At 39.7% G+C, this 17,283-nt stretch overlaps 1 protein-coding gene across 5 annotated transcripts in view; it reads right to left on the bottom strand.

Moving 5' to 3' along the window:
• Window positions 1-17,283, bottom strand: part of MYRIP (myosin VIIA and Rab interacting protein) — a 398,497-nt gene that overhangs the window by 97,988 nt on the left and 283,226 nt on the right. For all 5 annotated transcript variants that reach the window (XM_064360111.1, XM_012460146.3, XM_012460147.3 and 2 more), the window contains one exon: window positions 3,751-3,887. In XM_064360111.1, coding sequence (XP_064216181.1) covers window positions 3,751-3,887 — 137 coding nt within the window. The remainder of the gene's footprint in view (window positions 1-3,750; window positions 3,888-17,283) is intronic.

Consider the following 17,283-nt stretch of genomic DNA (forward strand, 5'->3'; position numbering starts at 1 on the left):
CCCTGGTTTTGCATGACTTTAAATCTTCTAGTAAAACACCTCTGTTTCCCTTTTAAATTCAGAGGTGGGAGTGTCAGTGTCATTCAGGATGATGCGATTTTTTTTCAAGGGTAGAAAGGGACTGAATTGTTCTGAAAGGCATGGGCTAAGCATCCAGATGACATGAAACCACTATTTTTCATGAGTTGGCGGAAACTCTAATTTCACGTGGCTCAGCATTTTTAAAAGACCACATTTGTCCATCAAATCCCAGATGAAGCAATAGACCTTTTCAAGAATCATGTCAAAATTAGATATAGATTAATAAAAGCAAGGTTTATTTTTCCCATTTATTTATCTAACACTACTAAATAAAAGCATATATTCTTTATCCAATTGTCTGAAGACTAAGTATATTAATAATGGCAACTTTTACCTTTTTTATGTAGTACTTCTTTTAGGATACCTGTTAAAAATGTCACGCTGTGTTCTTACTTATAAGTGGGAGCAGAAGAATGAGAACACATGGACACAGCAGTGGGAACAATGCATACTGGGGCCTGTTAAGGGGGCAGGGAGAGGGAGAGCATGAGGATAAATAGCTAATCCATGTGGGGCTTAATACCTAGGTGATGGGTTGATAGGTACAGGAAACCACCATGGCACACATTTACTTATGTAATAAACCTGCCCATCCTGCAGATGTAACCTGGAACTTAAAATAAAATAAAATTAAAAAAAATGTCATGCTGGGTCTATCAGAGAAGCCATGTGAGCATGACTTTCTCCACTAGAGTTCTGGCTCTAAGAAATGGCAGGGTCTTACTCATTTCATCACCCCACAACTCAAGCCAGATGGGCACATAAGTAGGTGTTCGATAAATATTTACTGAAAAATGAATACATCTTACGTTTATCTGATAAAACTAATGAGTCTTCTTTGAGGTCTAATCTGGTCACCTGCTGTGAGCTGCAGGAGAAGGAGTAAGGTTAGCTAGGGAGTACTGCTGAGCAACTGATGGCACTACAAGGTGCGTATGTGATGGGTGATATGTGAGACTCTGGATTGAAGGAATCTTCTGTGAATTGAGTGCTTTTATGGCAAACCACAGTGGTCCGCGTAGTGAAGATGTTTTGTAGGTGAAAGGAGTTTTACACTGAGAGTCCTAGAGCATAGCACATGCCTTGTGCACTGCAGATTTTGCATACCATGTTCTGACAGTCAAAATTCTGAAAATAAGTACTGTTAGATAGAGTTGGAAGGACACTGCTGAACTAATTACTCTGAGTTCTAGCTGAGGCTTTCGCTCTCAGTCTTGGCATTACCTTGGAATAATACAGGCAGCTTTAAAAGCATATATATATATATACTGGATCCCACCTCCAGAGAGATTCAGCGTTAATTAATGGGGGGTGGGGGACAATGATTTGGGGCATTGGGAGGTTTTTTTCAGAATGCCCTCGTCAATTCTAATGTGTAGTCACGAATGGAGGATGGCAGATGACAAACCTACAAAGGGTATTGGGTGACACGCAAAAGCTAATGAATGGCTCTTGAGTCATCTCGCACAGCCAGGAGGCCACTGAGGCCCTGGACGATTTCTCCATACTTGAAGTGTAACTAAATTTCCTATGTAGCTTGTAGAATAGATCTCGTGGTTTTACAACCATGGCTTTATATGTTTGAGTACCATCTCATAAACTGTCCCCTGTCTGCTTGTCTTCATGTTTCTCCAAAAGAAATCTTGACTTAAATGGAGACACAAATAATATGAAAGCAACGGATTCTCATATTTCTATGAAGTGTCTTGGTATCCATAAAATTTTTTTGGACAGGGTCTTGCTCTGTCACCCAAGCTAAAGTGTAGTGGCACAATCATGGCTCACTGCAGCCTCAACCTCCTGGGCTCAAGTGATCTTCCCACCTCAGTCTCCCAAGTAGCTCAAAGGATAGGTGCATGCCACCACATCTGGCTAATTTAATTTTTTTTTTTTTCTAGAGACAGGATTGTGCTATGTTGCCCAGGCTGGTCTTGAACTCCTGGGTCTCAAGTGATCCTTCTGACTCAGCCTCCCAAAGTATTGGGATTCCATGTGTGAGCCACCATGCCTGGCCCCATAAAATGCTTTTAAGATTGAACTAGTGCAATGATGAGGATATAAGACATTCCAGGCCTTGAGCCACACTTTGAGAACACAGATAAACAAGCTACCACCTGCATATAACGGTCTGGCAGGAGAGGCAGCTGTGTAATCCTGAATGCAATGTGATATGTGATAAGTGCTGTGATTGAGGCTCAGATGAATGAAGTGCTGAATCACAGAGGGCCTAGCACCTAAAGCTGCTTCAATCAGGGCAGATATTTATTCTTAGCAAAGAATTCTCCTTTGAAAGCAATCCTTGTAAATGTCAAAGCCCTGCACTACCCTACTTGGGATTCATGCCTGCTTTCTCCACTTAGAGAGAAAGGGAAAGAAATAAAAATTCTGCTCTATTCTACAGGGTTTTCCACATGTTTGCTTTATTCTTCAATGTGCATTAAGTAGTAAAGAACACCTATAAGATCTGAATTTGGCGATATTTAAAGGGGCACATACAGCACACCTGAGGATGTACAAGAGAGGAAAAGAGGATGGGATGCAAATGAGTGAGCCGATTCTATTCATGAACCTTCTTGAGATATCTCTCTGGGTTGAAAAACTGCTAACAGTATGATTTTTAAGCTTTATTTCTTTTTTGCCTCTATTTCTACAGAAAGAGTTTTTAGGAAAATTGGTGAAATGGTGATAAACATAATATGTGGAAAACTTCAGCACTGCTCTCTTAGTTATAGCTTTCCCGGGCAGTCTGAAAGACAGAGATTCTCATGACAACAGAATGCCCTAATGATTTTCCATGTTTAATGTTTACTGCTTCCATTCTATTTTCCTCGTTTTCTAAGTGGCTGGCATATTTTTAGATAAGACACAACTAAAGACTTTATTGAGAAAACAACAATGTAAAATAATGATGGTGAAAAGGCTCCCAATAAGATGGATGAGTTGTTTTTTTTTCTTCCCTGTTTCTCATGGATAGAAAGCATTTACCTGTGTTAGCCAAGTGATGAAAAAAAATAACTGCCACTAGATAGAAAGTAACAGCCTTTTCGGAAGGCATGTTGTCCATATTCTGACTACCATTCTTTTCTACTGTCTGATCTAAATTATATTCTAAAGAATATAATTTCTCATTTCAATTAACTTGGTTGTCTTAATTGTATAAAAACAGCACAGGTAAAATTCATCCTTCAAGTTTCCGGGGAGGAAGCTGACACTTTTCTAACTCTCCCATTACATCATCTTCTGGGCCATAAGAACAGAATTTTGGAGTAAGAAGAAAGGAAGGTGGAGGGCATGCCCGCCAGGCATAGAGGTAGTCTCTCTGTAGTCAAGGGCAAATAACTTTCCAACGTTTTAATCATTAAGGGATGATGATCAAGGATACCTAATTTTGGATCTGAGATTAAAATAGTAACAATATGTAGAAGTACTTAGGTCTTCACAGCTTCTAACTTGTAAGCTCTAGCCCAGTGGGGATGCGGGAACCAAAAGAGTCAAAACTTAGCAGAGTCTCTGGCATCCGTCCTTCTATTTCTGCTTCTCACTAGTGCCAGATATTTAAGCAAATTTCTCTGTCCCAGGTTAGTGTCCTCCAGTGTTCAGGGCCTCTGAGCCAGACCTTCTATCCACCAGCCCACCAAAGACTCCAAGAGCAGCAGGCAGTGAGAGTACCTAGAATGTCGAAGCACACGCCACTCTCTAGCCGGTGCTTCCTGTACAGGTTCTTCAGAACTTTGGCACTGCCAAAGCGCTTGAAGCGGCTCTTCACATTATTGTAGAACCATTCCAGAGACTGGGCCCTCAGAAGCCTGAGGAAAACAGAAATAGACAACAGAAAATTAGAATTATTAAATGGCAAATTGCAAAACTGCTACAATGCTTCACAGCTCGATTCATCAAGATGTGAAGTTTATTTCTCTACCCCTTGATTCTGGGCTGGTCCTGTGACTTTCTCTGACCATGGAAAATGGTGAAAGTGATGTGTGAATCCTGAGCCCTGCAGTTTCCTCTGTTGCTGCTCTTGGGAATCCCACAACCTTTACCACATGAGTAAGCCCAAGCTAGCCTGTTGTGTGATGAGACACACTTGGCCCAATCATCCCTCTTGCCCCAGCCAATAGCCAGCCAACTCCCAGACAGGTGAAGAAGCCATCAGCCACGAGTTTGACTGGAGACACATGAGTGACCTTAGGTGTGACCAGCAGAACCATCCGCTGAGTCACTCCAAAGAACAAGCCAATAAATGCTTGCCATTTTAAACCACAAAGTTTCTGGCCATTTAATAGTAGGCTTTATATTTAATATTCTTACTGTATTAACAATATTTCTAATTCAGTTTGGAAAAATAAAAAGCACAAGGAAGACAGCAAAATTCTCCAGCCTCTTCCTCATTCAGATTGAAGCACTGTGGAAAAGTAGTTTCCAGGTTAATGCTATAATGGTTGATACATTGGTAAGGTTCAGGTTGGGCGCTGTGGCTCACATCTGTAATCTCAGCACTTTGGGAGGCCAGGGCAGGTGGGTCACTTGAGGTCAGGAGTTTAAGACCAGCCTGGCTAACATGGCAAAACCCCATCTCTACTAAAAATATGAAAACTAGCAAGGTGTGGTGGCGCACGCCTGTGATCCCAGCTACTTGGGAGGCTGAAGTGGAGAATTGCATGAACCTGGTAGGCAGAGGTTGCAGTGAGCCAGGACAGCACCACTGTACTCCAGCTTGGGAGACAGAGTGAGACTCCATCTCAAAAAAAAAAATAAAAAAGGCAAGATTCTTCTCTTTTATGCCAGATGAGAACAAATCTCTAAAGCCTTTCCATTTAAAAAACAGCTGTTTTTCTCATTTTTCTTATTATAAATATAATAATACACGCTTATTTTAGAAAATTCAGAAAAGCAGCAGGAACATAAAGGCTTCCAGCTCGATGGAAGAACAAGCCCACATTTAGTTGCTCTTCTTTTCCAGACCCCAGTGAAATGTGAGAAGATACCCAAAGGTAAAAAACAATCTCAGGAGGCTGAGGCAGGAGAATTGCCTGAACCCAGGAGGTGGAGGTTGCGGTGAGCCGAGATTGCGCCATTGCACTCCAGCCTGGGTAACGAGAGTGAAACTCCGTCTCAAAAAAAAAAAAAAAAACAATCTATACAAGGGAAGAACGGGGGTGAGAGCAAAATCAGAGACTTGGACAATGATAGCATAAAGGTAACAAAGAACAGTGTCCTTCAGAACAGATGGAAGAGCTTGGACTCTAGCTGGAAGGCCAAATTTTGAGTTGGTTGATTCAGAGAGCAGGTTTGGATTATGGCAATACTCAGACAAGTAATTTAATGGTTGTGTAGGTAATAGTGAGGCCTCTTGGTCCCTCAGACCTACTCCCAAACAAATGGGCAATTGGTTCAAGGATGACTTGTCTTAGGCCCAAAAGATAAAGTAGTTCTCTACTGAAGCTGAACAATCTACTTTAGATTTAGGATGTCAGTATGGAGATTAACACCATGTCGAAGCTGATACAGTTTGGCTATTTGTCCCAGTTGCAAATCTCATGTTGAAATGTGATCCCCAGTGCTGAAGGTGGGCCTGGTGGAAGGTGTTTGGGCTTTTGAGGCATATCCCTCATGAATGGCTTGGTGTCCTGCCTGTGGTAATGAGTGAGTTCTCACTCTATTAGTTCACTAAAGAGCTGGTTGTTGAAAAGAGTGTGACAACCCTCCCTCTCTCTTGCTCCCTCTCTTGCCATGTGACACACAGGCTCCCCTTGCCTTCTGCTGTAAGTAAAAGGTTCCTGAGGTTTTGACCAGAAGCCGAAGCTGGCACCTTCATGTACTGCCTACAGAATTATGAGCCAAATAAACCTCTTTTCTTTATAAATTGCCCTGACTCAGGTATTCCTTCCTAGTAACACAAACGGACTAATACAGACGCCCATATTGTTCGGCATTGGGGAAACCCCTCATGCCTGCCATCAGATGCCATCCCTGTACACCAAAGCAAAGCCTGACAATTGACTGCCTAACTCACAAACTTGGAGCTCTCAGTAAGCACCCTCACCTTTCAGCCCTGAACCCCTTTTGGGAATACTTACCTACCCAATGGCAGAGGAGGCCCATGTTAGTTATCTTTATTCACCAACTAAATCCTTTGTTCAAAAATATGAATAGATGACCAGAAATCACCAGACATTTGCAACAATACAATGGCATAAGAAGAAAGAGCTGAGATAAACTAACAACAATTAACAAAGGGCAAAGAAAGGTAACTCAGAGTATTGAAAGTAACTTAAATTCTGATTACTATCCATAATGATTTAAAAAGATACTGCATCCATGTAACAGGTGAGGGTGATGTGAAATATAAGTAGAAGACAGGCAACAACTTATTGGAAATAGAAAACAGGCTCAATAAAAAATGTAATAGAAGACCTAAAAGTTATAATAAATATAAATTTTCTAGAATGTAGAATAAGAAAGCAAAAACATGGAATATATGAAATAAATGAGACATGGGGGATCAATTCAGGAGATTCAGTATCTAACAGAATTCCGAAAAGGGAGAAAACAGAAAAGGAAAGAGAGGGAAAAAAATCGAAGACATGATAGAAGAAAATTTCCCCAAGCTAAGAAAGGGAAAAGTCTTTAGGTTAAGAGGACCTACCAATTTGCTCAAACAATAAATGAAACATAAAACAAAATAAAGCAGACAAACCTACCCTGCTACATCTTCATGAAAATTCAGATCCTCAAAGATAAGGAAAACTTAGGGGCTTCAGACAGAAAAAAGTATTTTGCAAATGGACAAAAATAATGATGCTAAAATTTTTAATCAGTAACAATTAATGCTGGAAGACAGTATAGCATAGATTTTCTAAGAATAAATGACGTGACCTTAGACTTCTATGTTCAGCTAAACCATCATCCTGAGAGGGCAAAATGAAGATATTTTCAGATATGTGAGATTGCTTTCTGGAAAAGAAAATTCTCAAGGTATATTCCAGGACAACCAAAAGCCATGCAAGGAAGAGGATCTTGGGACTCTAAAAAGAAGAAAACTGTCCCAGGAGTACAGTGAAGAGAAGTCCTGGGATTGTGCAGTAGATCTGGAATGTAGGCCCAAATGGGCCATTCAATAAATGTATAATTAAGACTCTACATGGATGAAGAGAAGTGGTGAAGAAGGAGCCACAACTTTCTTTTGACAACAAGAGTAAAGAAAAGCCATTAGAAACTTTGGGAAAACCAAAACCAAAAACAGCTCAAGAAAATATGCTCTATCTATGAAGCAAATTAAAAGTTGTAAGATTTTGTAAACTGAGTGGAAGAAGAAAGATGATGACCCATTTTTCTTCCAGTAGCCCAAGTGTTGCAGCCAAGAATAACAGTTTTTTTTTTCTCTTTATGAATTTTAAGTCATGACTTTGGTCTCTAGAAAATAATATTTATATAATTTAGAAACTGTTTAATTTTCACCCTATTTATAGATAAAGCATTTTTAAAAGGAGCATACTGTCAAGATATTTGCATTTGTTATTGAAAGAAAAATTAAAAATCATTGATAGCCTGATAGAAACCTGGATGTAGAGAGAAAGAGAATGATGAGGGTAGTTCAGAGATGCTAATTTTCCCATCTTGTAGAATGGAGTCAAAATTTTACAGAATGCAGTCAAGACAGACTGTGTAAGGTATATATACAAAAGATAAGGGTTTCAATATGCTATCAAAGCCATAGAGTTCACCAGCATATAATTGAAATTTGAATAAAACTTCAAGGGGAAGGTAAGGAGATAGGAAAAAGTCAACTATTCATGAAAGTCTAAAGACTAATCAATAAATGGCAAGATAAACATATTATTTAGGAGTATAGTGGTAGCCCACAGAAATGTTTGAATGTGATTCTCTCGGGGACTGGGACTTGGCAAAAAGTTGGGGACATAAAATCCTTTTAACATCTTTTAATGTCCGAATTTCTTTTAACCAAGTACATGTATTCCTATAAAACACTGAAACAAAAACAAGCAAAAGAAGATTTAGAAAACTACCCAAAGTTCTACTACCGGAACCTGGCATTAGATGAGTGTTCTTTCAGACTTCCATGCAAGGTGTTTGTAATCAGCCTACATAAAGATTCGGAGGGGTCCTGGAACTCATAATGGGAGAGAGTGTGTGTGTGTGCGCGCGCGTGCGCGCATGCAAATGTGCATGTGCTCATGTGTATTTGTGTGCATGCATGTGTATATGTGTGTGTATTTGTGTGTGTGTATTCATGCAGGCACAGAGAGAAGGCAGGGACCAAGAAGTCAGTCTAAAGCTGGTTGGTGCTGAAGGCGCTCCAGGGCCAGCGTGGCTCTGAGAGACTGAGTTTTGCAACAGGGAGGATGTGCTCCCTCTTCCCACAAAGTTTTGCAAACAGGGGCTGTGGGGCAGCAGCAGGGCAGCCACCTGGAGTGGCCAGGAAACAGTGATGGTGGCAGTGGGGAGGTGCCCCTTTTAAACAGTGACTTCAATGAAGAGAAAAGGCCACAAATGGGTTTTCCTGAGCACATGTGTGTTTTCAGTACACATAGTGTTCACATTATCTTTTAACAAACATTCTCACACTGGCTTTGATCTTGCTCTTCCCTCTGCCTATAACACAGTTCTGCACAGATAGTCTCAGGCTCAATCTATCACTTCATTCAGGTCTCTGTGCAAATATCACTTCCCTTGGGAGGCCTTCCCTGATCACCCTTGCTAAAACACCACCACCACGCCACCATGGCTGTCCTCTTACTCTGATTTTTATTCCTCATATTTTCATAGAATACTTCTTTGTACCTGCTGTTTAGTGATATATTATTGTCTATGATTAAGTAATTATAACAATAATCACTATATCAACATATTAATTAACAGTTAATTAATTAGTTTGTTATCTGTTTCCCCTCCTAGGTAGAACATAAGCTCAAGGAAGACAGAATTTTTTTTACCACTCCTGTATCCCATGTGCCTAGACCACTAAAGTGCACCTAGTAGACACTCAATAAAATCCAGCACATGATGGATAGACATTGTTTCATAACTTGTTTTTTCCACTTAGTATTCCTGATTGACTGCAATGTTGTTGAACAATCTTCTCTCATGACATCTTCAGTCACCTCAGAGTTCTCCATAGTATAGATACAGCAAGCTTTATGTAACTGATCTCCAATCTTTGGACCTTGAATCCTTCCCATTTCTTCTGCATTAAAAATGGTTCTGTGACGCATATGCTGCCAGCCAAATGATTTCACATATCCATAACTGTGGATCCTAGAAGTAAAGCAGCCAGGTTCAAAGATGTGACTCTTTCAGGAAGCTTGCACCAATGTACACTTCCCACCCATGGTGTGAGATTCTAAAGTCCCTCTCAAAGTGGCCTCACGTTAAAGAGAAACCCCTGAAAGGGATGCCAATTGGCCCATGGCAAAGCCCACTTCTGGTCCCCAAATAAGCTCAGGAAGGAGAATGAAAGGACAGAAGGCAAGCATTATCTTGTCTCCTCTGGTTCAGCAGAAAAAATGGAATTGAGAGGTTTGTCTTCCTTACGGAGGGAGAAAAAGCAGTTATCAAACACAATATACTAAATTCATAATTTCTTTCACATAAAACTTCATCATATCATTAGTATCACTATTATGAAAAAATAAGCACAATTTTTTGAGTACTTGCTGTGTCTGAGGCACTGTGCCAAAAGTTTTCCTTGCATCATCCTATTTAATTTTTGCAGGGAACAGTGCAGTGGTAGGCACATGGGTGCGGGGGCTGGCGGTAGTGTCCCAGGCCCTGGCATTTACTACAAGTGTGGTCCTGAGCACACTACTTAATCCCTCTAAGCCTCAGTTTCTTCATCTATAAGACAGGGATGACGACAGTAACCACTTTATCAGGCTGTTTTGAAGATTAAATAATACAAATAGTAAGGTGCCTGGCATCAGAAAAGGGCTTGATAATTTCTTCTAATAGCTCTAAAATGATGAGTCCTCTTTTCACAGATGCATAAATCAACATGCAGAAAGAGTGAGCTCCTTGCTCAAAGGAGCAACTGCTTGAGCAGGGATTAAAAACTGGGAGCTTGCAACCATGTGCAAGTACTATTCACAGGCACCCAGCATGAACAGAGGCTCGCTCTCGTGCTCTCTCTCCAATTTATTTTTCTATAGAATTTTAATTTATTACAAGAGGCATCTGTCATTTTTTCTTAAAAAGCACTGATAAAGCTATTTTCAGAATTTAGAATAATATAACAGAAAAGAAAGGAAATACAGAAAGCCTTGCTTCTGGAAATCATGTCCTCTGGGCTTATGATTTATTTGATATCTTTAAAAGCCCAAAAGAAATGCAACTGCAGAACAGAAATGTTCTCCAGGCTCCCTCTTCCACACACTGCCCTGCTCTCTGAGCAGCTGGCCACCAGAAAGGCTCAGCTCTGCAGTTCCAAGGGTCCACATGGTATCAGTGGAAGAGAGTTGTTACTGTGTCCCTCACTCTTCAAAAAGGGACATTTCTTTTCCTTTTGGGACACTCCTCCCTCCCTCTCCAACCTAGTCTATGTAGTTCTGGAAGGGTGGGTACTACTCCTGGCACTAGTGGTGGTGGTTTCATGACTCAGGCCCGCCTTTGGGTTTGAACTGGGAGTTTCTACTGGAGATTTTGGTAATAGATGCTCCCTTTCTGCAGGGCTGGCTCCATGGCAGAATGAAAGCTTAGAGGTGCAAAAGCAGATATGACAGTGGGGTGGGACAGAATTCTGTTGTTATACTTGGAACACCTGTATCTACTCAAGCCTGAAGTCAATTCCTGGACCTTCCCATTACATGAGCCAACAGATTCTCTTCTTTTTTCAAGTCTTTTTGAGTTGAGTTTTTATTATTTGCAACCAAGAGTCCTAATACCATGTTCTAAGTTCTAGATAGCCTAGGAGGACTTCAAGTGCATCATCACATGAGTTCTCCATTCACTGTTTATACCAAAACTCTACAGCATTCTGAAGCGTTTTAATGAACTTAAAATAGAATGCCTCAGCTTGCTCAAGTCTCAGAGCGGAATCAGGGCACCAGCCTGGGGCTGCAGGGAGGTGGAAGACAACAGTGAATCTTTGGGGAATGACCTGCAAAATCACAGGTCAATTTAGAGAGCAGAAAACTTTTACTTAAAAGTAATGTGCTTTATGTTACACACAAAAATTAGTCTGTGTGAGACATACATGTTAACTAGCTTGATTTAATTATTCCATAATGTATATATATCAAAATATCACTTTGTGCCCCATAAATATACACAATTATGGTCAATTTTAAAACTAAATTTACTTTCTGCCAGGAAAAAGTAGTAATGTATTTTAGATTATGATATGATTTAGAGTTAACACGTAGAGAGGTTTTCTGGAAGGTCTTCCCTGGAGCTTCCAGGGAAGGCTCAGTCATTATCATCCTCATTTGATATTAGTGATTTTATTTCACTTATTTAAAAACTCATGGCTCAGAGGAAACTCACAGGATGCATGTGGTCCATGGGGCAGAGGTGTGGGGAGAGGGCTGGGAGGACCTCAGCACCCAGGGTGGACTGGCTGAGTGTACTGCTCCCTAGCCCATGCTCAGGTGTCTGGTTTCGAGCTAAACATGCACAACTGCAGGCAAGGCTACATGAGAAAAACTTCTGTGTCAGCATCCTGCTGAAATAGAAGACAGAATGGAATCTTGCATCTGCGCATGGACTCATTCATTTGTTCACTCATTCATTCTTTCACAATGTATTGAGGGCCTACTATGTGCCAGGGACTGTGTTAGACGTATAAGGATTACAAAACAGACCAGGGCCCTTGCCAACAGTGCTGCTGGATTAATCTGTTCAAACAGTACAAGGTGAGGAAAGGATGGTTTGGAAAGCCAGGCCAAAGGCATCTTGGGCATGGCTGGACTATCAGTGTCCCACAGGTCTTGGGTTCTGGATCATTCCCACAAATGGATGAGAAATCAAAATCTACCTGCTTTCTTTCCCAGGCATTTTCTCTCATCAAGCTGCTGCCTCTCAGCTTCAGTAGGTGAGTAGGAGAGGTGGCTTAGGAAGGGAGATGCTCTCCTCATGATGAGATTTATAGGAAAAGCTTTCCAATGTGAACTGTCCAGAGTTGTCCATGCTTGATTTCCCTGACTTATTTTTTACAAGATTCCAAGTTGGCTGGATGCAGTGGCTCATGCCTATAATCTCAGCAGTTTGGGAGGCCGAGGCAGGCAGATTGCTGAGCCCAGGAGTTTGAGACCAGATTGGGCAACATGGCAAAACCCCATCTCTACAAAAAATACAAAAATTAGGCATGATGGTGCATGCCTGTAGTCCCAGCTACTCCAGAGGCTGAGGAGGGAGGATAGATTGAGCCCAGGATGCAGAGGTTACAAGAAGCCAAAATTGTACCATTGCACTCCAGCCTGGGCAATGAAGCCAGACCCTATGTCAAAAAAAAAAAAAAAAAAAAAGAAAAGGAAAGAAAGGAAACAAAGAAAGAAAGAAAGAAAGAAAGAGAGATTCCAAGTTATTCCTGACATCCCTGAGGATGATCACACAAAGATTTTTAGCTCTGTGTAGTTTCATAACCTTAAGCATGATAATCTCTTAAAATGCAAAAGCTTTTAAAAAATCAACAGCATACTACCCAAAGCAGTCTACAGGTTCAATGCAATGTCTATCAAAATACCAATGAAATTTCTTCATTGACATAAAAAGAAATTCCTAAGACTTGTATAGAATCACAAATGATCTCAAATAGCCAAAGCAATCCTGATCAAAAAGAACAAAGCTGGAGGCATTACACTATCAGACCTCAAAATATACTACAAAGCTGTTGTAACCAAAACAGCATGGTACTGGCATAAAACCAGACATGGAAACCAATGAAGAAGAGTAGAAAACCCCAACATTAATCCATATATCTACAGCTAACTGATTTTTGATAAAGGTGCTAAGAACACTCGCTGGGGAAAGGAGAGTCTCTTCCACAAATGGTGCTGAGAACACTGAGTATCTATATACAGAAGCATGAAACTAGACTTCCACCTCACACAAAAATCATCTTAAAATGGATCAAAGACCTAAACGTGAGACCTAAAGTGATAAAATTGTTAGGAAAAAAATAGGGAAATGCTTCTGGACATTGGTCTGGATAAGGATTTTATAAATAAGACCTCAAAAGCACAGGCAACAGAAACAAAAATAAACAAATGGAATTAAATGAACAGTTTCTGCACAACAAAGGAAACAACTGACAGCATGAAAAGACAACCTACAGAATGGGAGAACATATTTGCAAACTATTAACTGGACACTGAGCTGATATTCAGAATATACAGGGAACTGAAGCAACAGCAAAAAACCAAACAATCCAATTAAAAAATGGAAAAATGATCTGAAAACACTTTTTTTTTTTTTTAAAAAGACATACAAATGACTGGATCTCATTCTTTTTCAGGGCTGAACAGTACTGCATTATGAATAAGTCAGGCACAGAAAGACAAACATTATATGTTCTCACTTATTTGTGGGATCTAAAAATCAAAACAGTTGGAGTTGTGGAGATAGAGAGTAGAAGGATGGTTACTAGAGGCTGAGAAGGAAGGGTAGTGGGAAGTGAGGAGGGAGATGAAGATGGTTAATGAGTACAAAAAATCATGAATATGACCCAGCATTTGATAGCACAACAGGGTGACTACAGTCAATACTAATTTAATTGTAATTTTAAAACAATTTAAATCATAAAATTAAGATGGTAACACAATCTAATTTTGAGGATAAATGCTTGAGGGGATGGATCTACATTTTCCATGGCATGATTATCATGCATTGCATGCCTGTATCAAAATATCTCATGTGCACCACAAATATATACACCTACTATGTACCCACAAAAATAAAACATTTTAAAAAAGACATACACACACGGCCAACAAATATGTGAAAAAATACTCAAATTACTAATCATTAGAGAAATGCAAATCAAAACCACAATGAGGTAGTATCTCACCCTAATTAGCATGGCTATTATCAAAAGAACAAAAAACAAATGCTGGTGAGGATGCAGAGAAAAGGGGACTCTTATGCACTGTTGGTGGGACTATACTTAGCACAGCCACTATGGAGAACAGTGTGGAGGTCTCTCACAAAACTATAAATGTGATTCAGCAATTCCACTACTGGGAATTTATCCACATGAAAGGAAATCATTATACCGAAGAGATATCTGAACCCCTATGTTTAGTGCAGCAGTATTCATAGCAGCCAAGATATAGAATTAACCTAGGTGTCTAACAATGGATGAAGGGATGAAAGATATGGTATATATAAGAATGGCTAATATTCATTGTTTTTGATGGCTGCATAATATTCCATGGTGTATATGTGCCACATTTTCCCTGTCACTGCCACGTATGCACCTATGCAACAATCTTGCATGTTCTTCACATGTATCCCAAAACCTAAAAGGCAATTAAAAAAAAAAAAAGAAAAAGAAAAAAAAAAGAATGGCTAATATTGAAAAGACTGACAATACACAGTGCTGGTAATGATGTGGAGTAACTGGATCTCTCCTATGTTGCTAGTAGAAAACAGTTTGGTGAGTTCTTATAAGTTTAAATATACAGTGATTACTATACAAAACAGTAATTCCATTATCAGGTATGGAACTCAACAGAAATGATATTTCTACACCAAGACTTGTACATGGGGCATAGAGATCCACTATCTTGTCTCACCACTGCCCAAGACACAGACAATGGCTTCTGTTTGCAAGTCCCTATGAAATATTTCTAAGAAAAACGAAGAGACTGTACAAGAAAACTTAAAGCAATTTTATTCATAACAGCCAAAAAAAATAGAAACCAATTAAACGCCTGTCAGCAGGTGAATGGATAAATAAATTAAACTGTATGCACAAATGGACTGTTATTCAACAATAAAAAGGAACTGCTGGCAGGGCACTGTGGCTCACGTCTGTAATTCCAGCACTTTGGTAGGCTGTGGTGGGTGGATCACTTGAATCCAGGAGTTCAAGACCAGCCTGAGCAACATGGCAAAAACTCATCTCTACTAAAAATACAAAAATTAACTGGGCATGGTGGCATGCGACTATAGTCCGAGCTACTTGGGAGGCTGAAGCAAGAGGATTGCTTGAGACCAGGAGTTCGAAGTGGCAGTGGGCTATGACTGTACCACTGCACAACAGCCTGGGCAACAGAAGGAGATGCTGTCTCAAAAAGGAAAAAAGGAACTACCGATATAAATGACATGAATGAACCTCAAAAACATTATACTAAATAAAAGAATACTTAAATAAAAATTACAACTGTATTATTCCACTTATATAAGATTTTAAAGCAAAACTAATCTACATTGACAAAAAGCAGATCATTGGTTACATGGAGCCAGCAGTGGGACTGACAGCAAAGGGGTACAAGGAAACTTTTCAAGAAGTTGGAAATGTTCTATATCTTGATTGTAGTAGTGATTATATGTTTGTATATATTTGTCAAAACCCATTGAACTGTACACTTAAAATGGATGCAACACACTCTTCGTAAATTATACTTCAATAAGGTTTAACCCCCAAAAAGAATAATTTTAAAATATAGATGATGTAATACAAAAATGTGGTCTATATATGCCATGAAATATCATTCAGTCATAAAAAAAAATGAAGTTCTGTCATTCACGGCAACATAGCTATAACCGGAGGACATTATGTTAAGTGAAATAAGCCGGGAAGAGAAAGCTAAACACAGCATGTTCTCACTCAAACATGAAAGCTAACGAAATTGATCTCATAGAAGTAAAAAGTAGAGCAAAGGATACTAGAGGCTGGGAAGGGTAGGGAGAAGAAGGTGACAGGAAGAGATTTACTAAAAGATACAAAATTTCAGCTAGATAGGAGGAATAAGTTATAGTGTTCTATACCAGAAGATGACTATAGTTAATGACTATAGTTAATGATAATATATAATACAGTTTCAAATAGCTAGAAGGAGAGTATTGAATGTTCCCAATACAAAGAAGTGATAGATGTTTCAGATGATAGCTATGCTAATTACCCCAGTCTGATCACTACACCTGATATGTATCAAAACATCACTGTGTACTCCACAAATACGTAACATTATCTGTCAATAAAAAAACCTTAATGTCAGAAGAAAGGCATGGAAATTTATAACTTCTTAAGATTTCTCAGAGAAAGAGAAAGCTGGCATGGTTTTTAAGAACTAGCTAATTAAAAAGTTTAAACATTTCTTGATTTTTATCTTTTGGTATGGTATAATTCCTCTAAAAATTGAAAAATTTAATATGGTCTTTTAGAAAAAAATCAACAGCAAATCTTCAAAATTTACCAATGACAACATAGTTAGAATTGATTACTTTAAGTTCTTAGAGCTATAGTTTTCTCATCTGCAAAATATGGATAAGTTGTGCCTTACAGGGCTACAGGAAGAATTAGATAGCTCAACTGAGAGCTCTCAGAGAAAGGCCAGACCTTTGGTACCCACTGAGAGTGTGAGCAGAGTCTCAATGAGAGTGAACACAGCTTTCCTGCATGGCCTCTGTGCATCTGTCCTGTATCAAATGCTGCAAATGAGTTATTCTCAGGAGGGTACATGCGCCCCAATGTGGGCAACAGCATCATTTCTTGGAAGAAGTGTTTTTTCCCAAACACACATCTTCTTGGAAATTCTATGGTGACCTGCCTTTCTACTTTGCTCCATTTCCCTAGGGAGAATAATTGTAATGAAGCATCTTATTGATGGGACACAAAGCAAGGTTGAGGGTGACAGACTGCTGCTCAGATGATGTAAATAAATTTATAACATAGATGTATGACCAGATCCGTCCTGCAAGAGCTCATACAGTTGTCAGGATAAGAGAATGCCCTAAAGGCCAGAGGCAAGAGGCTGGGGTGTGGTCATCTCACTATTGAAGCTGCCCTTCAAGGAAGGAATGAGTAAGTGATGTGTTCCAGGACAGGCTGGGCAAGTCCCTTGGAATTATACTGGAAAAGTGCAGTACTATGGATAAAGACAATGCTCTGGGGCCAGGGAGAAAAGAATTCAAATTCTGGAGCTCTCTTTGTCTGGAAGTGCTGCGTCAGGCAAGTTATTCTACCTCTTGGTGCCTTGAACTCCATCAAAGGGAAATGACAATAGCTCCTACTCCTACAATTTG

This window comes from Aotus nancymaae, unplaced genomic scaffold (genome assembly GCF_030222135.1).
Source record: "Aotus nancymaae isolate 86718 unplaced genomic scaffold, 86718_ANA_hifiasm-v0.15.2.pri h1tg000038l, whole genome shotgun sequence".
Taxonomy (NCBI): Eukaryota; Metazoa; Chordata; class Mammalia; order Primates; family Aotidae; genus Aotus; species Aotus nancymaae.